The 22,672-nt window shown below is 40.6% G+C and overlaps 1 protein-coding gene across 6 annotated transcripts in view; it reads right to left on the bottom strand.

The window, feature by feature from the left end:
• LOC148021024 (zinc finger FYVE domain protein) overlaps nt 1-22,672 on the bottom strand; it is a 207,190-nt gene that overhangs the window by 114,242 nt on the left and 70,276 nt on the right. For 3 of the 6 annotated variants that reach the window (XM_087698861.1, XM_087698863.1, XM_087698864.1), the window contains 11 exons: nt 22,487-22,625; nt 22,092-22,373; nt 20,978-21,130; nt 19,971-20,195; nt 19,286-19,380; nt 16,247-16,424; nt 14,822-15,246; nt 1,246-1,369; nt 1,036-1,134; nt 882-953; nt 669-800 (listed from right to left, as the gene is read on the bottom strand). In XM_087698861.1, the coding sequence (XP_087554987.1) occupies nt 669-800; nt 882-953; nt 1,036-1,134; nt 1,246-1,369; nt 14,822-15,246; nt 16,247-16,424; nt 19,286-19,380; nt 19,971-20,195; nt 20,978-21,130; nt 22,092-22,373; nt 22,487-22,625 (1,924 nt within the window). Of the gene's footprint in view, nt 1-668; nt 801-881; nt 954-1,035; nt 1,135-1,245; nt 1,370-14,821; nt 15,247-16,246; nt 16,425-19,285; nt 19,381-19,970; nt 20,196-20,977; nt 21,131-22,091; nt 22,374-22,486; nt 22,626-22,672 lie in introns of those variants that run through there. The other 3 variants (XM_087698862.1, XM_087698865.1, XM_087698867.1) reach the window with 3 other exon arrangements.

Raw genomic sequence — 22,672 nt, 5'->3', positions numbered from 1 at the left:
AATCAGTTTAGCATTGCGGTTGCTAGTTACCAGTTGGCAATCACCCATGGCATTACACATGTCACATACACATGATGATATCATGATTGTTTATTGATGTTGATAGTTATTACTCAATAGTTACTCGTACTCATTGCTCACTGATTATTCACATCACACACTTAGATGCACCCATGCAAAGATCAGTAAAAGTCTACCCTTTTTAATTGTAGTGTGGTACTTCAGCAAAGTGCACATAGACTCTCAAAAGCTAGTCATCCATGTTTGGACAAGTATTTCATGACAATCTAAACTCTCCTTCAAAATATTCTGCCCTTGGTAAGATCACTCAATTGTTCCTTCCTTTGCAAAATTTCTCAGCCTTATGGACCGTATGGACCGCACACTGAAAAAAAAATCATGCTCTTATTATTGTAAAATAAAATGTAAATCTTTCTAATTTTGCAAAGCATACTTCAGATCCTTCAAGCAATGTAATTTTAAGGACATTAAAGGCATTTTAACTTTTTTCTAAATGTTTCTGCAAGTATGTGCACACACATGTGCATACGGATGTCAACACATATTCAGGTTGAATACTCTTGTATATATGCCCTATTTATAAAACAAATACGCAAATAGAACAAATGGAATCAATAGCACCAATGGATCTTACTAACTCAGCTTACCTTGTCTAATAAATCTTGCAAACATTGTAAGACCCGTTTGGATACAGAAAGGATGCAAGCCTCTTGTATCTGCTCAGCATGGTTTGACACTTGTCGACTTCCAGAAGAAATCTCAGCCAGTAATAGGCGTGCCTGTTTAACATTCTCTTTCAAACAGATTTCAAAAGAATTATCACATAATGCCGAGATCTCAAAAGCCTAAGAGGCAATAACCTGGTGAAGAAGCTGCTTTGACATATCAATAGCTCTTGCTGATGCAGCTGCAACATCTACACATAGCAGAACCTATGGCACAAGTTTACAAAAATCAACTAGCTTTCTCGATCCTCATTTGCTATGAGCCAAATGAAAATGTTTACTGCCATACACTTGCAAGTGGGGCCAATGGTGCACGAATCCCAGCAAGTTTAAGGGCTTCAGCAGGGCTTGATGCTCCCTCTGCTACCCGTGACACAACTTCATCAACCTGTTTCAACAAAATAAACTCAATCAGGTTTGACACAGTTCTTTCAGACAGCTCAAACAATTCCAAAGAAAACAGACCGAATGGTAAACAAACACTTTAATTGGTTCTAACCGTTGCTCTTGCTACAGCTCCATCAACCCATTCGGCCAGCTGCAATGCAGCTTCATCTTCTGGTGGTAAGGCAAACCGATGCACTGCCTCTTCACCAAGGTCATACTGAGCCCTCTGCACACACCTGCACAAGAAAACCATTGTACATAGCACATCAATGTTCTGAGTGCAAACACCTTACAAGAGGACCATAAGCATGAACCTGGTGGATTGATTCAATGTCAGTCTTAAATAGTCCTTACCTACCAAAACAAGATAAAATAACAAAACCAAAAAAAAAAAGACAGTAAAACACATACAAGACAGATCTTGTGAGCTAAAAAGTAAACATCACGAGCATATGGCCTAACAATGATCAAGTATATGCCTGCACAGTTTTCCCAAATTTTCCTATTTGCAGTTATTATAATAATCCAAATGAATGGAAATATTTTTCTATTGGAAAATTAAATCGAATGGATGGACCTAATTCCTCCTACAAGAAACAGATTTGACCAAAGCAACATGCTGGCAATGGTGCTAGACCATAACCTGAAACCAGGGGACACCTACAGCAATCTTGCCCATGTTATTCATCAAACCCTAAATAACCGAGACTTAACTAGAGTCTGAAATTGAGATTCAAATAGAGAGTGTGAATGAAATCATAGCAAAAAGACCAGACCAAATGAGCCGTACATTATCGAGTAAAATATTGCATGCATATACTTAATACTCAGCACAGATTGATACACAAGAAAATGAGCAGAGTGAGATCCAGAGTGAACACAAGAGCTAACAGACCCAAACTACATATTTTGATGAGTGACTACAAGAGAAGAGATAGATAACTCAAAGGAAAACAAGTTGAGCATTAAGGGGAAGAATTGAAGGATTTAATGATCATGTGTTTTATCATGTGTTTTCTTCATTCACAATCATGTTTCGTATAAGATGATGGTGAATGAAGATCAGAGAAGTTCACTTGGTGTCCAATTTCTATACATTCTCTTTGTCATTAATTACCAATAATCTACTGTTTATTCAATCTAAAGGTTGAATTTGGTCTTCATAATTCTGAAATTTCCCACAAGTGGTATCAAAGCATGTACCTATTGTGATTGTAGGTAGAAAAGGGCTATAAAAGGAGGAAGAAGAGGCATTTATGTCGACAAACAAATAATGAAGAAGAGTCCATTCAGTCTCGAGCATTGCCCATAATAGAAGCGATGCAAAAGAAAGATGATTGGTCAGGATCTTCAAAAGTGTAGTTCATTCAGCAATTACCATGGCAATCGACTGATTCTGAAACAATAACTTAGATCATTTCAAGGCAGGTGTGAACCACAAATCAGCTCGTCTCAAGGCAGATGAGAAGCTGAGATGCATAGTTCTAAAACTTCTTTGAATAGTGATAGGAAACTTTACCCTTGACCTTCCTTTCCTTATGTGCCAATATCTACTTTGTTGGGTTTTCTCACTTATGCCTACGCTCACATAGGAGTGTCGGTGATCAATAGGACACTGGGGCACTTTTTACTCTCAGTATGAGAGGTTTTTTCCCCCAGACTTATTGTATTATTTTGTATGTGCTTATGTCACACACTTACGGGCACTTATCGTGTTCGAGTGTGAACACCCCTTACAACCCTAAGGTTTAAGGGTTGTACTTTGTACTTTTCAGCTTACACTCTTTCAGTCTATTGCATTGGGTGTCATGCTTCACTCTCACACTGTCTACTGATTTCTATGCTGAGCTTTGATCCTGCCTTCATCTCACATTTAGTATCAAAGCATTGGCTCTGTTCAGCTGAGTTTCCGTTCAGCTCAGCTCCACTCAGCCTTTGGGAGCTCCTCGCTCAGTCCAGTTCTGCCCCCAAGACCACCATATCTACGCCTTGTCCTGCAGCAGCTCAACCTGTGTCCTGTACTACAGCAGCTACTTCGTCCTGCACCACCAGCTCACCACGCCAGTCTACTGTACCGGCCACCGTGGCCACGACCTGACAACGTCACCCGTCAGTCACGCAGCCTCCTGCACCAGCCCGCCAGTCTCCAGGAGCCCCTGTGGCGCTACGCCTCTTCTGCCTACTGTGCCGCCACCTGTGAGCAAGCAACGCCATCTGCCACGCCCTTCTAGGTACAAGCCATCCGCCCACATGTGGCAGTGCTCGCCACATCAGTCGTCAACCTTCTGCATCTGCAGCCGGCAGCCTGTAGTCACCACGCCCGCCTGTAGCCACCACACGACTGCGACTGACAAATCTGCACCAGCTCGCCACAGTTCTGATGCCCACCAGCTCACATGTACCTGTGCTCATGTCAACCCGTCATTTCTGAGGTTTTTTTTTCAAAAAATATTTTAATCCCAGAATCAATTTCTGGAAGAGGGGGTTTCTACCCAACAGACAGAACTGTGGATACGTACAGTGGATGCAAATTTCTAGCCAAATTTATCAGACATTTTGGGGCTTTTGTGTTTTTTGAGGACATTGGCACATGTACTGCAGTTACAATCATTGATAGACTGTTTTGAACAAATCTAGGGCAAGAAATTTTGGGGATTTTGCTGATACAGTGTTGTTGAACACTGATTGCACCTTGGACTGCGTGCATTAAAGACAGTTTTGACAAAGTGCACCTCTGTGTACTAATTGCAAAAAGTTATTTCCTGCAATTTTTGGAAATTTTCATATTTCCAGTTTGGTCCCGCTTGGACATTGCTCTTTTGCTTCTTTTGGTAATTGATTATCATGGCAAATCAAGGACGAGATGTCTTCACCTATGTATCCAAGGAGGACAGATTGGATGGAAACAACTATTCACTTTGGTCCTTCATGATGAAGAATATACTTGTGGCGAAAAATCTTTGGGATTATGTCAGTGGAGAAGAAGCTAGACCTCGAGTTGTGGCTCCAACTACTCCTCCTCCAAAAGACATCCACAACATGCACCTCAACCTGCTCCACTTCAACCACTTCTCCAAAAACAACAACTCAAAAAGCATGGGATACACGGGGTGCACAAGCTTTGTCACTGATTGCATTGGCAGTTCAACGGTCAATCATCCCCCACATTCGTTCAGCAACTTCTTCACAAGAAGCTTGGCTAACTTTGGAGCAGATGTTTGTAAGCAAGAATGAGACTCGCATCTCTTTTTTAAAGAAAGAGCTAGAAACATTAAAAATGGATGAAGGTGATTCTATTCAGGATCGCTTGAACAAAATTTAAGACTTGCGTGAGCAACTCATGAATGTTGATAAGTACTATTCTGATGCATAGATGATATCTACCACTTTGAACTCATTACCTCCTTCGTACTTGGCTTTTCATACAGCCTTAAACCTCACCATGAGGATTGCCACACAGCCAATCACTTTTCTTCAGTTAGCCAATTTGCTTCTAGAGGAGGAGCAAACAGAAAGAAATAGTGATGTGGATGCCATAGCCTCTGAGCAAGCTTTTATGGCTAGACAGAAAGATAAAGGCAACCAAGTAAAGAATGGTCCGCGGAGTTCTGGGACTTCTGGCACATCACAGGCAAGTAGAAAAACAAGGGGACACGCAAGCCAAAAAGGGCAAATTCCATTATTGCAAGAAGCCAGGCCACTACATTACTAAGTACAAAAAGCGCATTGCCAAGGAGGAGGAGGAGTCAGGAATGTCTGTTTCTGATGCTCCTTCCACTGCTACTAAGTCCACGTGCTTTGTTGCAGACAGGGACTATTGCTTTTACGCATGCAGTTATGATACTTCTTGGGCTGATCGAGCATTTAGCTCTAGTGAGGATGCAGACACTTGGTTTTTTAACAATGGTGCTTCAAGGCATATTACATCTCGTATATATTTATTTGCTTCTATTGGTGTAGCTCCAATTGGCAAGTCTGTACAGTGTGCCAACAATGCATCATACTCTATTAGAGGTATTAGGGAGATTGTGCTCACAGCCATTGATGGCTCTATTCTCCACCTACAAGATGTTTTATTTGTGCCAGGCATAAAGAAGAATCTACTCTCTATTTCTTCTTTGGCACGTTGTGGATTGCAGGTCAAATTTGATGATGGCATATGCATGGTGAGAGACAAAGAACACATGACTTTGGTCTTGACAAGCGCTTTATGTCATGGGTTATACGAGTTGGATGCTCTTTCAGTTGATCAGTCAGCATACTTGGCATCCACTCTTACTCTTGCTATGATACAGGTAGAGTATTGGCATGCTAGGATGGGAGATGTGAACTTTGGCAACTTGATGCTCTTACAGCATACACAGATGCTAGATGGATTACCTCTACTGGAGAGATCTCCTGAGCACTTGTGCGAAGGATGTATTTTGGGAAAAATGCATCGTTTTTCGTTTCCCCGTGATGTTGCTTTTAGAGCAACAGCCAGGTTGCAGTTAGTGCATTGAGATGTATGTGGGCCTATGTAGACAAAGTCATTGCGAGGATGTTACTATTTTGTGACCTTTATTGATGACTTTACTTGATTTTGTTGGGTCTACTCTTTGGTCAAAAAGCCAGAAGTGTATGATGCATTCTTGGCTTTTATTGCACTTGTTGAAAACCAGTCTGGTTGTAAAATTAAGACTCTCCGTTCGGACAGAGGGGGGGAATACATGTCCTCTATGCTGAATTCTTTTTTGAAGCAAAAGGAAATTATCCATCAGTACACTACTGCTTATACCCCACAGCAGAATGGGATTACAGAGAGAGAATCGATCACTCATGGAGATGGCCAGATGTATGTTGAAGGCAAAGAGCTTGCCACACAATTTTTGGATGGAAGCCGTCATGTGTGCTTGCCATGTTTTGAACAGATGCCCCACCAAAGCATTGAAGAAAATTACACCTTTTGAGGCTTGGAACAGCTGGAAACCTTTTGTTGGACACTTTCGTATCTTTGGGTACCTTGCATATGCACACATTCCACAGGTACTCAGATAAAAGTTGGATAACAAGGCTGTCAAATGCATTTTTGTGGGATATAGTACTGAGAGCAAAGACTACAAACTCTATGATATGTTTCTAAAAAGGTGTTTGTCAATAGGGATGTACTATTTGATGAAAAATCAGAATTGTCCCTGGCTGGTTTAGACAGGCTGCCCATGATGTATTTGAAGGGCTGTTGCCCATTACATTTGGTGATTTAGTTGGAGTTTCAACAAGTGAACTCAATGTTCAGCTAGCTGCTCCTTTGGAAAATGCAGAAAATCAGCCATTGGCTGATCTGAATATTCAGCAAAGTGCTGAAATTAAAATTCAGTAAGAGCTTATGCACAGTCAGGAGGCAAGACAAATGCCTAGATGGTATTTACAGACTATGAAAGATAGTCATCTGGATGCACCCATGGCTGGCCGTACTAGAAGGCAAGTTCGTATGCATGATACTGCACATACCATGGACTTTGTTATGGCAGCAAGCACACTTGATGATGAGGAGCCTGAATGTTTTAAGGATGCACAACAGAGTGTGCATTGGATGGCAGCAATGCAAGCTGAATTGGATTCTATCACTAAGAATCAAGCATGGGATTTGGTGTCTTTGCCCTTTGGAAAGAAATCCATTGGAACAAAATGGGTCTACAAGCTGAAACAGAATGCAGATGGATCCATTGACAAATATAAGGCAAGGCTTGTAGCTAAAGGCTATGCACAAAAGAAATGCATTGACTATGAGGAGACATTTGCTCGTACTTCCCCCATGACGACCATCAAGTCTATGGTTGCTTTGGCTGCTCATTATGGATGGACTGTGCATCAGTTGGATATTAAAACTGCACTTTTACATGGGGAACTTCATGAGGAAGTATATGTACAACAGCCCATTGTTTTTGCAATTGAGGGCTCGGAACACTTGGTTTGCAAGCTGAAAAAAGCTTTATATGGCTTGAAACAAGCTCCTAGAGCTTGGTATGCAAAGATAGATGCTTTCTTACTTAGCCAAGGGTTCATAAACAGCTCATCTGAGTCTACCCTTTACGTAGGGGATCTAAGCTGATCATTTGTCTATATGTTGATGATCTCTTGCTTACAGGGACACATAGGGACACATGCTGACCAAATTTCAGCATTCAAAAAAAATGTGCAACAAACTTTTGACTTGTCTGACTTGGGGTCTTTGCATTATTAATTGTGCATTCAGTTCATACATGATGCTAGAGGTATTGGTTTATCACAATCAAGATATATTGGTAAACTTCTTGAGAAGTTTGGCTAACAGGATTGCAAGCCAATCTATACACCAATGGAACCTGGACTTAAGCTGTCATTACATGATGACAATGATTTGTTTGATATACATACATATGCTCCAGCAGTTGGATGTCTTATTTACTTATGCAACACTAGGCTGGACATACAGCTTGCAATTTCAACCCTGAGCAGATATATGCATCAACCGCACATGTCACATTGGCAAGCTGTTAAGCGTGTCTTGATTTATGCCAAGGGGGGACCACTACAGTTACGTGCTTAGAGTGATTCTGATTGGGCTAGTGATTATAATTCACGTCACTCCACTAGTGACAATTGTTTCTTTCTTGGCTCATCTTGCATATCTTGGCTTAGCAAGAAACAGCCTACTATTGCCACATCGTCATGTGAAGCTGAATACAAGGGAGTTTTCACTACCATAGTTGAATGCGTATGGATTAGACGTTTGCTCGTTGATCTAGATGTATCTATTACGAAGCGTACTTCTTTGTTCACTGACAGTCAGAGTGCCATTGTAGTGGCACGGAACCTAGTGTTTCATGCATGCATGAAACACATTGAGATACATTATCACTTTGTTAGAGAGAGGCTACATGCAGGTGATATCAGCCTTGCCTATTGTCCTACCACCAGTAATGTGGCAGACATCTTCACCAAAGCTCTTCCTCGTGACAAATTTGAAGCATTTCGCAATGCTTTAAATTTGATCTCCGTTGGTGGCGGATGATCCTTGTACTCTTGATCACTCTTCACTCCAGGGGGGTTTGTTGGGTTTTCTTACTTACGTCTCACTTACGCCTATGCTCACATAGGAGTGTCGATGATCGGTAGGATACTAGGGCACTTTTTACTCTCGGTATGAGAGGTTTTTTCCCCCAGACTTATTGTATTATTTCATATGTGCTTATATCACACACTTACGAGCACTTATCGTGTTCAAGTGTGAACATCCCTTACAACCCTAAGGTTTAAGGATTGTACTTTGTACTTTTCAGCTTACACTCTTTCACTCTTTCAATCTATTGCATTGGGTGCCGTGCTTTACTCTCACACTGTTGTCTACTGATTTCTGTGCTGAGCTTCGATCCTGCCTTCATCTTATATTTTAGGACCAAGGTTTCATCAAGTTCTTCAACCTCTGGCTACATCTCATCATTGATATCGAAGATAATGCTAAGTCTAGTATTTTAATGTTAAATAATGAGTTGACAAAATTCTTAAAAGAATTCCAAGATTGTTTTTATGACTCCCTACTTAGAGAATTACCACTTGAAGATGACAAATGCATTTAACAATTTCTATATCTGCTTTAATAAGCATGGCTGTCAAGTCATCTTTGAAGATGATAAATGCATTGTCAAAGAAAAAGACGTGGATTATGCACTCAAGCTATTTGCCACCCTGTATAAGGGTCTCCTTTTGTTGGACACATATGATAGACGATCTCATGATGCTTTGGTTGTTAATATTCTTTTGCCCACAATGCAAAAAGCAGAGTTGTGGCATGCCCGCTATAGACCATAGCATTGTCAAAAAGTGGAGAAAGAAAAATTTGATCCACAAAGATTATATCATACATAGATTACATACTGAGTTCCCATTGTCATTTGTCACTAATCGATTTTGGAGTGCTTACATATGCATGCCTAGCAAATCTTTTCTCAAAGGCACTTGATGCTTATCACAATGGGTTATAGCAACCTGGGTGTCTTGATAAGGGACAATAGAATAATATCATAGATGTTCCGGTAGCCTGATGACCCTTTAGCGGTGTCAAATGGTAGATGCATTGCCTCTAGTGGAGATTCCACCTCCCCATGCATGTGAGGGACATATTTTGGGCAAAATGCACAAGTTTACTTTCAAGAAGGATGGTGCAATGCATACTATCCAAAAAATGCAGCTTATTCAATTCGATGTCTATGGTTCTATGAGGACATGTGCACATTGGGCGTGATCTTTATTTTGTCACCTTTATTGATGACTACTCTCGGTTACATGTGTCACTGTGTATGGGCTAAAAGAAAAATCTAATGTATTTATGCATTTCAAACATCTTGTTGCAAAGCTTGAGGGCGAAACTAGCTTGAAAGTGCAGACACTTTGCACGAATAGAGGTGGGGAGTACATGTCTCGTGCTTTTGAGACATGTTTTCTTGAAAATGGCATCACACATCAAGCCTTAGTAACAATGACGACTCAGCAAAATGGTGTTGTTGAAAGGAATAGCAGACACTTGTGTAGATGACTTGTATACTGAAAAGCAAGGGATTGCCACATAAATTTTGGCTAGAAGGCCTTCACTGTGTGAATCGTGTATTAAATCATACACCCACCAAAGCATTGAAGACAATTAGACCATTTTAAGCTTGGCATGGCAAGAAACCCAAAGTTGACTACTTTCAAATGTTTGGATGCATAGCCTATGCACATGTTCCGAAAGAGATCGTGTAAAGCTCGATGATAAGACTGTAAAATGCATATTTATTGGCTATAGTTTTGAGAGCAAGAACTATAGCTTGTGCAATCCATGCACGAAGAAAGTTTTTCATTTTTATATAATTAGTTTGAGATACCAGTCACCCATGACATTGGTAATGTCTTTGCAAGTATTTTGCCACTTTCTTTAGAGTCCATGTCTGTTGTAAATGGCCGGACAAACATAATACAACAAACTATTGCTGCACCACATGCTCTTGAACAACAGGGTTATGATGATGGTTTGCCTCAAGCATTGAAAGATGCAATATAGCATGAAAGAGCTGCTATAAATGCAACCAAAATAGTCATTAGATAGCTATTACGTACTCTCCAAGAGAGTAAAACGGATGCTCCCCTACCTTAGCACACTAGAAGAGCTGCTAAGCATGCAATACATATGTAGGGGGGGACCATTTGGCTGATTTTATGGAAGTAGATGATTGCGATGAGCATGTGTTTATGAGCTCATTGCTAGATTATGATGACCCTACTTCCTTGGACGAAGCTCAACAAGATGTACATTGGATGTAGGCCATGCAGGAAAGAAAGACTATTGCCACTAACTTGGCATGGGATCTTGTGGATTTACCACCTAGTAAGAAGGCCATAGGGATTTTAAACCCAAACATAACGATGATGGCACTACTAACAAGTACAAAACACACTTGGTAGCAAAAGACTATGCACACAAGAAGGGCATAGATTATGAGAAAACCTTTGCTCCTACATACCATGAGTATGGTGAGATGTGTGATTGCTATAGCTACAAATTATGGCTGGAAAGTATATCAATTGGACATGAAGACTGCATTCTTGAATGGGTATCTACATGAAGATGTTTATGTGTCACAACCTCTAGGGTTTATAATTAAGGAAAAAAAGCACACGGTTTGCAAGTTGCATAAGGCTCTTTATGGTCTCAAACAAGCTCTTCATGCATGGTACTCTAAAATTTATGCTTATTTAGCCGGGTTCAATAATAGTCCAACTACTCCCAATCTATACATTAAGAATGAAGGGGGTGACTTGCTGATTATCATTCTTTATGTGGATGGCATGCTATTCACTCAACCTAAAGAGGATAAAATTGCAGATTTCAAGGCTGAATTGAAACATGAAGGCTATGTCAGATATAGGCTGCCTACACCACTATTTGGAGGTTCAGTTCACCCAAAATCAAAATGGCATCGTCATGCCATAGTCACAATATGTAGACAAGCTTTTAAATAGGTTTAATATGCAAGATTGCAAACCTATGTGCACTCCCATGGAGCTCCACTGAAAGTTGTCTATACACGATGGTGAAGAGATGTTTAATGTTGCAATTTACTACCAAGTTGTTGGCTATCTTATTTATCTTTGCAACACATGCCTTAACATTCAGTATGCAATATTTCAAGTAAGCACGTATATGCACAGCCCATGGACCATACATTAACAAGCTATTAAGCAAATCTTCAAATATTTGCAAGGCACTCAATCACATGCATTATTTTTACCAAGGGAGGAACTTGCATCTATAGACTTACAGTGATTCAAATTGGGCTGGTAATGCAAACAATAGACAGTCCACTAGTGGACATTGTTTCTTTCTGGGTTGCTCATGCATTTCATGGCTAAGTAAGAAATAGCCTACAATGGCTACCTCATCTTGTGAGGCTAAGTACAAGGCAGCCTTCACGGCAACAATGGAATGTGTATGGCTACACAAATTGTTGGTTGATCTACATTTACTATTGGAGGATCCTATGCCCATTCTTTCCGACAATCTAAGTACTATTGGAATAGCACAAAATACTGTGTTTCATGCTCTCATGAAACACATTGAGATACATTACCATTATGTCAAAGAGAGATACTATGCAGGAGAGATTAGTTTGATGCATGTTCGTACAAAGGAGAATGTTGCAAACATTTTCACCAAAGCACTTCCCTATGAGAAGTTTGAGGCTTTTCAAAAGTCCTTGAACTTGCTACCCTTTGGTGATTGATCTTCCTCTACTTCTACCATGTTGGCATTGCAGAGGGGGGTGTTAGAATTTGTCAATTCTATGGGCAATGCCCAATGTTCTAGTTAGTTGGTTTGTAGTGTGAATACAACTATATTAATCACTTGTGTCACCACTTCTAGAGTTAGTTCTAGACTTACATTAACTCTAGCTGAGTTAGGGATAGATTTGACTTACTTAAGACCTATTGTACTTTCATTTTATCATTCTAACACTTACATCTTTTGTGGAATTGGGGCCGCTCTTGCTCATTGTCTTGTGTTCACTCTCTCTCTTGTGAAGGAAACTGCTAGGATTTGCACTGAGGATACACAAAGTGTATGACCACGAAAAAAACACAAAGAGACAGACACAAACATAGAGGGCAAAACTCAAACCCTAAACGCAAAACTCAAAAACTCAAACCCTAAACACAAAACTTAAAACTCAAACATAGAAACTCAAACACAAACAGAAGAAGAGAGAGAGAGAGAACACAACTTTGAAGTGAATGAATGCTGTAAATGAATGTAAGAGTGTACAGTGTGCTCAAGGGCAGAGCAATGTCAGAGTGTGATGTCCACCGAAGACGGATCCCAAGTCTATAACCACCAGTCAAAGTGTAGGAGTGCTGAATAGTGAATGGCAACAGGCTAGTCACCAAAACGCAACAGTCTGGAGGCTAGAAATTGGTGAATCCAGTAGTGTAGCACCAATTGGAGGCTGAAAACTGTGCACAGTCTGCTATAAACAGCAGGCTGAAAAAGTGTCTAAGTGTGTCAGGGCCTGCAATGCTGAAAACGCAGGCTGGCTGACCCTAGAGATGATAGACAGCAGGCTGAACAGCAGTCTGGGACAGTCTAGAGCAGTCGCCAGCAGCTGAGAGCTGTCGCCTACAGCAATGGACAGGCTGAAGATAATGTGGCTGCAGTCAATGATGGCTGGACAGCAGATGGAGGCGGGCTACAGGCTGGAAACTGGGCGCCAACAGCAGCAAAGGGTGTGTGGGCTGGTGTAACCTGCAAACAAGGATAATGGCTGAATGGGGAGAGCCTGTCTATTTATAGATGTGGAAAGGCGCCCCAAAAATTAGGATTTCCACTAAACTCTCTCGAACTGCTCCCTATTTTAGGGTTTCCACTGAACTCTCTCGAACCGCTCCCCATTTTAGGGTTTTACTCTAAAAGAGCATTTTTAGTGTGCCTTGGGGCCGTTTAATAGGCTAATCAGCAAGTAATGCATATTTTAGCTCAACATCTCTCTCATCCCATTTCCAACAATTCAAGCATGTCTATAGAGAGCACCAAGTCTCACATACTCATAGAGGCCAACAACGCAATTCTTGATATGTTGCAGTTAGTGGCAACACTTGGGTGGCAATCACTTCTGGGAGGCATGGGTTTGGAAACTCATTTGCAAGGCTGCTCACGTTGACAAGGATGCTCTTGTTCGAGAGCCAAAGTATAATTATCAGGCCATTCTTCTTAGCGATATTTTGGTTCAGCATCAACACACTCATCTAGCGATGATCATGTGCTCACCTTGATTATGAGTTCGAGGACTTATGTGAAATAAGCTCTTAGGTTTATTGACTACTCTATAAACTATGAATTAGTGGCTGCCTACCTTTTTTTTTACATGTCTTTACTATTGGAATTTACAAATGATATTAGAACTTGGATCAAACTTTATCATTACTTGTCTTGTCACTCTATTTGTAATTTGTCTCATCATGTTGAAGAAATAAGTTCATATTCTGTATTGAATAGATTACACCAAGCGGTTGTAAGCAAGACTTGGTTGATCACTAGAGCTCTACCTGCTAGAGAGAGATGGGCTATGCTTCAAGAAGTCAACTTCCACCAGATGGTATCTATCAAAATTACAAACTGTTGAACTGTTGAGATGTCAAGACCTAACTAGTACTTGAGCTATCTAACTATCCATCCCCTATTCACCCATCTGAAGCCCAAGTGAATGCCCTAAACTATGTTGGAGTCAGGATTTATAAGAAACCAACCGACTTATAGTACTTGCACCTGCTGTAGTGCAACACATCTCACCCTCTCCAACATCAGCTCATAACCCTCAATACACAAGGCTGTGTCATCCACACACTCTGAGCTACGCATCCTTGAATCCGACAACCTTGTTTGTCTGGATAGGAGCACCCCTTATCAAGGAAAGGCTTTCTCACACTCAAACCTGCTATTTTTGGAAACAGCTATGTGATTCTATATTTTGTTCCAGCACCACTATAGGGCTTCTATATCTTGTTGATTGCTCCAGCTCCATTATTGAACTCTTGGATTTTAGAATCTTTGAGTAATACATTTATCCACTCATTAACCACTAAAACAGGTTTGAAAGACACTAAAATATCTTGCATCTCTATTGTATATGGCGTGTACCTTCTACTAAGCATCCATCCATTGAGAATTACCAAGTACAGTAGCGGTGACTTGACAAAAGAAACAAGAAGGGGCATGTGTGTGTACTTACGTACTCATGGAGTTGATAACTGAATACAGGGCATTCTGCACATTCACAGTTATGCAGAAAAATGTGAAACAATCCTCGAAAACCTTTCCGCACCACCCTCATTTGTTCAATTTATCCTAAACATAGTTGAATAAAACTGCAATACAAACATAGATATTATCTTGCCACAGGATTTCTTCATAGCCAAGTTCAAACTTGCATTATACAGATTTTCCTTATTACAATCCAAGTAACTGTATATTGAACAAAGAGCCAGATGATTTTTCCTTTGCCCTTCACCAATTGGTGCACTCATCTTGCCATTGACCTTTAAATTTGATTCATCCATGGCCTTAGGAATCAGTAACACCCAAATACAGTCAGAGCTTCACAGGGTATACAATTAAAACAAAGATTCTTTCAGCCACATACATGTTCAACAAAGTCGAAGGGGCAGCACGAAGAACAGCCAAGGCTTCTTTCCAGTCCCATTCACGTTGCGAAGATGAAGCCAATCGTTGCAAAACAGCAAGTCGCCATTCCCAGTCATCAACAAAGTGCTGTAAAATAGAAGTTCTCCACATCCAAGCTTGCAGTCCAGCACGGCTTGGAAACCCTTTGGGAAAAGCAGAAAGTGGACTTTGATCTTCAAACTCAACCCCATCAGAAGGTAAGCACGATCGCAAGATCTGCAGTAAGTGACCTATAAATGCAACTGCTGTGACCCTCCTAACGTCGTCTGAGTTTGGTACATCTGCCAGTAGAGTGCTCAGTTTTCTATCCAACCCATTGGGCAGGGGTTGACCAGATGCATCGTCCATGTGAAGTAAAGCAACAACTATATTCATGAAGAAAAGCTGTTTCCACCCCGATAAGCCATCACATCCACAAAAACACCAAAAAGGGCAGTCAGAGCAGGCCAAAAGCATGTTACAGTACTTGTTTACAAATCACATCATAGGGGTATGAAAGCTATTCTGTTCATACAATCTGTAGCTGTGAAACTGACAGGCAAAGTCTCTAGCAAACACAAGAAGAACCAAATCAAACAATACGACATAGAAGATAGTTTCATTCTCAACAAAATATCAGTTCTCTTCTTTCATTTTTCAAAGGCTTACATATCAATATGACATGCAATACAGAAGTGATATGTGACATGCAATACAGAAGACTGACAACCCATTTACAGTCCAAAAATGGGAAGCCTAATTACAGAATACTGAACATTGAACAGAAAAGTAAAGAATGAAAGACATGCAACAGCCAAACTTTAAAAGTGCAGTATAGGTTATCCAATGCCAATCTTAAAAACTACCTAACAAGAGCCATACCAAAAGACTTTTGTGCGGAAGGCAAAAACCATAATATTCTCAACATACAAGGGTTGTATCATCAGCATAGTCTCAATTGTCAGTTGTACTTCGTTCAGATTTCATTAGCCATTTTTCCCCCCCCTAAGAATAGGAAAATCCATTAATAAGACTCTGGAAACAAAACCCATGAGGTAAAATACAAACTAAGATCCGAGAAAAGGGCTCCACTGTATCTACTTTTGTCTCATAGGCCAGTTAGACAGTTAATACAACTTTCTTTCTTCTTCTTCTTATTCTCCTCCTCATCATCATCTTCTTCTTCTTCATCTTTATAGTTTACAATTCTACATTTTTCCTGTAGGTGATGCATTTTACAATAAATATGCAAACTCAACAACTGCAAGATTGATTTGTATCCAGGTCCTACCATCAGATCTAAAGTACAATAACTAAGGGCATGTACAAAAAAGCACACAAATGAAAACGTGAAAGAAATAACAACTCAAGTGTCAATCGTAAAATTCTGTATACTTCAACTCACCCGTCGCGGGATATTGGATATAGATAAGATGTGGTCATGTAACTCCTCCAGCAATTTTATTGCTACAGTTGTTAGCTTTGTATTTTCTTTAGTAGACATACTTCGTTCCATTGCTCCAAGAGCAAGCACAGCAGCTTGTATCCCATAATGCAGCTCCAACAACTCAAGGTCCTGCAATCTGCACAAAAGATTATGGCTCTTCCCCTCCCTCCCTCCCATTTCACCAAAACAGCAAGCACAACACTTGTATCAATAATGCAGCCCAAGGTGCTGCAATCTGCCCCCGCCCCCCCCTTCCCCCAAACAACCCCCCCCCCTCCCCGGCCGCCTTTTTCCCTTCCTCGCCCCCCTAACCTTTCTCACTATCATCACTAATACCCTACCCCTCCCTCCCTTGTCTCCGTGGTTCTCTAGAGAAGCTGCAATGGAACATCTCGTATGTTCAACTAGCAGCTCAACTGAGCTCTTCAAAATCACAGAGGACCATATGCCTGAGTGATCCTCCATGCGAATCCTGTTAATCTTTGATGTCCAACAGTCCATACATGAATAGTACCTTCACAGTTTCTACCGAGAAGATAATTCTAGATAGACAACTCTACAACACACGAAATAAACTTCACAGATGCCACAAAAATGCACTTTTTCAAGCACCAATTCATCAAGTTTAGGAAAATGGATTCATTCAATAGCTGCAATGCATGCCATGGTCAGCTTCTAAGATCTTTGCAATGCATGCGAGTAGTGCTGGCTAAATTTCCTAACCAAGAACATGCAAGTAGACCTTGGTAGGAGAGGATCTGCAAAATTTCCTAACCAAGAACATGCAACTAGACCTAGATAGGAGAGGATCTGCAAAATTTGCCAGCTACAGATGGCCATAGTGAAACACTATGTTAGCAGATGTTCCTCATACTACAAGGTTAGGAGGAGATTCTCCACCATCTTTTATGAAAGACATTGACCCACTCGCCCCATTGATCAAGTTTCTAGATTAGTCTCGTTTTGGTCTCTTCCTATAGAAATTTAACCACATAGCCCCACCTCAAGGAAACTCAGTTAACCATGTTGTTGGACAGTGAAAGAGCAGCCCGCCTCTAAAGGCTACCAGCCGCAATCCACAGCAAGCTGCAAAGCATTGCACAGACACAGATGCAAGAATCAGATGCTACCTGCACATTCACAAGACTTCCAAACTATCTGCACTATCCCAATCGATTACTTTGCCAAGAATGCTTTGCATAGAACCCATAGATCAAAAAGCCATAAACCATGACATAAAACCATAGAGAAGCATCAATATACTCAATTCCAAGAAAGTGGCTGGAAGATCAGCCCGTGGATTCCCTATCTTATTAAAAGCAACAGATTTACAAATATGTATGTACATGAAAGGCAGAGAGGGCCTCAAGCTCACAACCGTAGAGAAGCATCAATATACTCAATTCCAAGATAGTGGTTGGAAGATCAGCCCACGGATTCCGTATCTTATTAAAAGCAACAGATTTACAAATATGTATGTACATGAAAGGCAGAGAGGGCCTCAAGCTCACAACAAAATGGAAGAGGGCATGTGCATAATACATCCTTGATTTACAAACTATCATATTCTAGACCTATGTCCAGATAGTATGCATATTCCTTGATTTTTGGATCCACTATGAATGAAACCACATGGCTTGGAATTTGAAGAAGGATGTCCATTTCAAAAGAAACTTCCAAACCACAAGAGCTTTTCAAACTCTGCTCCCTTGAAAGATGTCAGTCACACATGCCTCAGAGATTACTGACAAGACGAGGATCCTCCAAGGCATCCATCCTTGCAACCCTATTGAAAGTAGGATTATTCATCTTGCTTCCACTTCAAAGCAAACAACTAGTAGCTACCATACCTAGACTCACCACTGTTGTACAAAATCAAAACAACCGTGCTGAACCTTGACCTTCCCAAGTAAGGGGGTGTTTCTTCAAAGCTGGGGGGCAGCTTGTGCACAGATAGCAGAAAATGACACTCAAGAGAACAGCAGCAGAATCAAAACTGAAGATACGAGTACTGAGTGCTCCAAAAGCACAAAAGCTTTAAACTATGGGGCCTCCCTAAACCCGAAACTTCATGCAGCAATGTAAAACGTTCCCAATTGGTCTCACAACCTCAAACCCCTAGGTTTAATGGAAAAACGATTAAAAACTTTGATCGTACTTGATGAGGTCAAAGTTTGATTACTAGCCTCAATCTTGACTAACCTGTTTGTCTAATCGGAAATGAAATAAGGAGTCCAGGAAGCCAAAGAAGTTGCTATTGCATAACCTACTCGCCATCCTCTACACAGCAGCATACATACTTCAAAGACACATTAGCTTCCTACCTAGAGCAGTGAATTGAGGACATCTGCTTGTATAGACATGTATTGTGCATGCAACTATGCTCTAAACTTAACAACTTTATGGCATTAAGTTCTCATCAGGTAACCACAGATATCAGCACAGATGGAAAAAGCATGTCATTAGATGAGATATGGTGTTTATTGAAGCACTGGATTCAAGAGATACCTGCTCCAAATATACAAAAACTCAAAGGGATGTACAAGATGTATACAGCAAAAAAAGAATTAGCAGGATAACAGAAGTCCTCCAAATACAGAGGATATGTCAGAAATTGGGTTAACCTACAACCAAAGATTTTACAGACTGAGGTTTTGATCTATAGATTGAAGCAGAATGCATATGTATGTGTATTCATGCGGGCGCACGGACACACAAGCATGTGCATCCTCTGTGTATTTATATACATATCAATGAGGCTAATAATGTGCTGTACATTAACAGCAAGAAGCAATTTTGCTGCTAACACTCACACTCACAGTTTGTGCATATTATGCGTCTGGGTCTGCCAACCCCGTTATTACAATAAACTAAGCTACATTGTACATGTTGCAATCCACTTAAATTTGCAAATACTCTCCACAAAATAAGCATTATTCTGCACTAGAAAAGAAAGCATATGAGAAAGAAAAGGTGCAAGTTAGCTAGAATGCAGACCGTTTACACTCAGCAATGACAGAGGAGATGGGGAACATCTTTATGAGAGCCCTAGCATGTTTCAATTTCAGATCTGGTACCACATCAAAAAGCACCTGCACAAGTCATCGATTCCTTCACCACATTAGACCCACCAATCAAAATTAATCCACACAACAGAATTTTGCCATTACATAACCACAAGATCCTGTATTTTGACTTGTGTGCTCTAGCATAAAACCAATTATCTCGGTAATCACTCCGTAAAGTAACGTTAACTTTTGGGTAGATCTAATTTGTCTTGCAATCCAAAGGCCCCAAAGCAACAAAAAAACTCACTGCAGAATCCAACCCGAAATCTAAGATTTTTCAAAGAGCTCCAATCCGAAAGCACATAATTAAAATGGCTGTACAAGGAGCATGCCTTTGCATGAGGGGTCTAGTGCACTAAATAAGCAGCAAGACGTGTGAAAAAGTTGAACTGGACTTCAGAAGAAAGTATTGGCAAGGGTTACACCATTCTATGTGCATGCACACATGCAACTGTAACTGCAAATACAAATGTACAAAGCAAATAGAGATAGTTCCCACAGATCACAACACATGTCAAAGCATATTCAAAAAATTTTAATAAGTTACAACATCAACCTTTTGATAGCAGCATCCTTATTAGGTAGTGAGTTTATATAATAGACAATGAATGTACCCGAATGGGTGAATGCATTGCTAATCGCTCCAAGACAAGGTTGGCAACAAAACCATCTGCTGGCTTTTCTTCTATCAACTTTGCACCATTTTTGTTCCCACGAATGTGAAACAATGCATAACTAGGAGTCCAATCCAAACCAGAATTTATACGGGCAACAAAATATGCAACTTCCAGATGGTAACAAAGCTGATCACATAGGTAGTCAATGCAGCAAGACTGTAGCTGCACAAAGCACTCCAACATTAGAAGCTCACATAGGTAAATTCACTTGAATAGTACATTGAGGAATCCACTCAATGCAAGCAGACACTTGATTACAACTGTACTTCATCGGTAAGTTAGAAGCAATACACAAGCTGAATACACCTTATTGATAATGATAAAGGCTGTTTTAAAATTCTGACTCACAGGCAAAAAGGCCTTCTCACAAGCTTAGAGAGTCAAGAAGGCCTACCACTTTCACTTCATGGACTGTTTCCTCCATGAGAATTACTATATTGCTTACATTGATCATAAAAATCTGCCCACTAAACATATACAAATTTCTGTATGCTTGGATATCCACATAAAAGCTCTAAACAATGCAGCAGGGCCTCAAATTGTTATCAACCTGCATGGTCTTCTCTCTTGTTTCTAGAGAAGAATGTCATGATGGCATCAGTGATAAGAGTAGATTTCAGAGTGCTAGATAAGAGAATGTCTTGTTTGATCATGTCCAGAGTACTTTGATGTGTCATATGAGAAAAAGGAAATACTTGAGTGTGTTAATTTTTCAGTCCAGAATTACTTCCTGGCGTAATTGCATCAAGCTAAATACTCATCATGGATGTCAACAGCATATCTTAACATACAATGTACAGCACAATTAAGGAAATTCAGGTCACAATCCTTCAAAAGCAAGACTACAGTTGTAGACTGGGTTTCCATGTAAAAGCAACCAAGATGAAATTGCCTCAATGACTAGCCTGGCTAAAAATGTTAACCAAACATCAACAATATCCCACCTCTTCACTATGTTTTTTGTAAGCGGTGAACTCCACTAGCTTAGTTTTCCATAATAATTCCATCATCTTTCGCCGAGCTGTAGTATCACCAGCCAATAAGTCCCAACCCATAACAGCAGCCAAAGGTTGTAGCCGTGGAAATAAAGAGAGCACCTGATTCATGATGAGTACAGATGGTTATATACATGAGCATCACGTTAGGCGTTTGGTACAGACACGCACACATGCAGCACACACACATGTGCACATGCACATGAATGCGCACACGCACCCACACAAACTCTCTCTCTCTCTTTTTTTCCATTAAGGACATTGTATTAATTGCCAAAACATAATGTCAAAAGCACAGCATGACCAAGAGTACAAAGGAACTAGATGGCCTGTACTCTCTCTCTCTCTCTCTCTCTCTCTCTCTCCTTTTTTTCGTGAAGTAATTTGAATTAGTATATAGAAATATTTGCATCATGCCTTTTGGCCAACCAAGCACAATCATAGGCTTTTGAGGAATACATCAGGCCTTCAGGCCAACCATACAAAAAGGGAATAGCTGTCACGAAGCCAAAAGGCTAACAAACGAATACAACGCCCAAACAAAAACTCTCTAACATGCTCTCCAGCAGCAATCCACAGGAATGAAGGAAAGGGATCAAGAAGATGGTACTACAGGGGTGGAGTGAACAGTGTCCATGCATGGAGCAGCCACCTCTCCAATAATGAGGCAAGCTGAAATCATAGAAGAAACCTGCCATAACAGCAAGCCTTGCACTTGACCCACATAGCCATGGATACTCAAGGCTAAATCAAATATAAAGGCATTTCTAGTCCACCAGATGTGCCAAAGAGCAGCCCATCACATGAAGTGAAAGAGACAAGGATGATGAGACTGCAACCTAGCCGAGGAAGGCATCTTGCCAAGGACCCTAGGACGCACTGGCACGCACGCACTCTCTCTCTCTCTCTCTCTCTCTCTCTCTCTCTCTCTCTCTCTGTGTGTGTGTGTGTGTGTGTGTGTGTGTGTGTGTGTGTGTGTGTGTGTAAAACCACCATACTATCATCATGCATAATTTGGAAGAATTGTAACATTCATACTCGTTTGAGCTTTTGACATACTTACATCAACTGTTTTTTGATACTGATGCATCTTAATCGCGGATAAAGCAGCATCCATGACAAGATCAAACATATGAGATCCACTAACACGCGAATAGTGGCAAAGTTGTCTCATGCAATAATGCATCACTTCAATTTCACTTAAGCTAGATTCTTGTACCATGCTCTCCTCTCCCCGCCAACATTTGAGGCATTCATGAAGATAACGCAAAGGAGGAGCAACAGATGGCTCATGTGCAGATCTGAATAGGTCACCTGCCTCCTTCAGACATGAATCAAGTGCTGTCTAAAACAAACAGAAGAAGATTCCAACCAAATGAAGAGTGAAAAATGCTGCTAGTATGTACGCAAATCCTCATCTTCATATCCCAGACATAATGTATCTTATGACCAATTTACCTCAACCATGGACAGTAAGGTTGTGTTTCCTGAAGCCAAAACTTCCTGGTATGTCCTCAGCAATGCAGTCCCATTCTTGTCTTCAAGAGCCACAAATTCTGGAGTTATTGCTTTTCTTACAATCTTTTGGATCACATCTCTGATACCAAAAAGCAAAGATTTAAGACAATAGAAACCACAAAATCA

Source organism: Lygodium microphyllum, chromosome 18, assembly GCF_053477565.2.
Source record: "Lygodium microphyllum isolate KBCC chromosome 18, Lygodium_microphyllum_v1.1.10, whole genome shotgun sequence".
Classification (NCBI taxonomy): Eukaryota; Viridiplantae; Streptophyta; class Polypodiopsida; order Schizaeales; family Lygodiaceae; genus Lygodium; species Lygodium microphyllum.
Note: the sequence above shows the minus strand (reverse complement) of the source record. Positions and strands in the feature narration are given on the sequence as shown.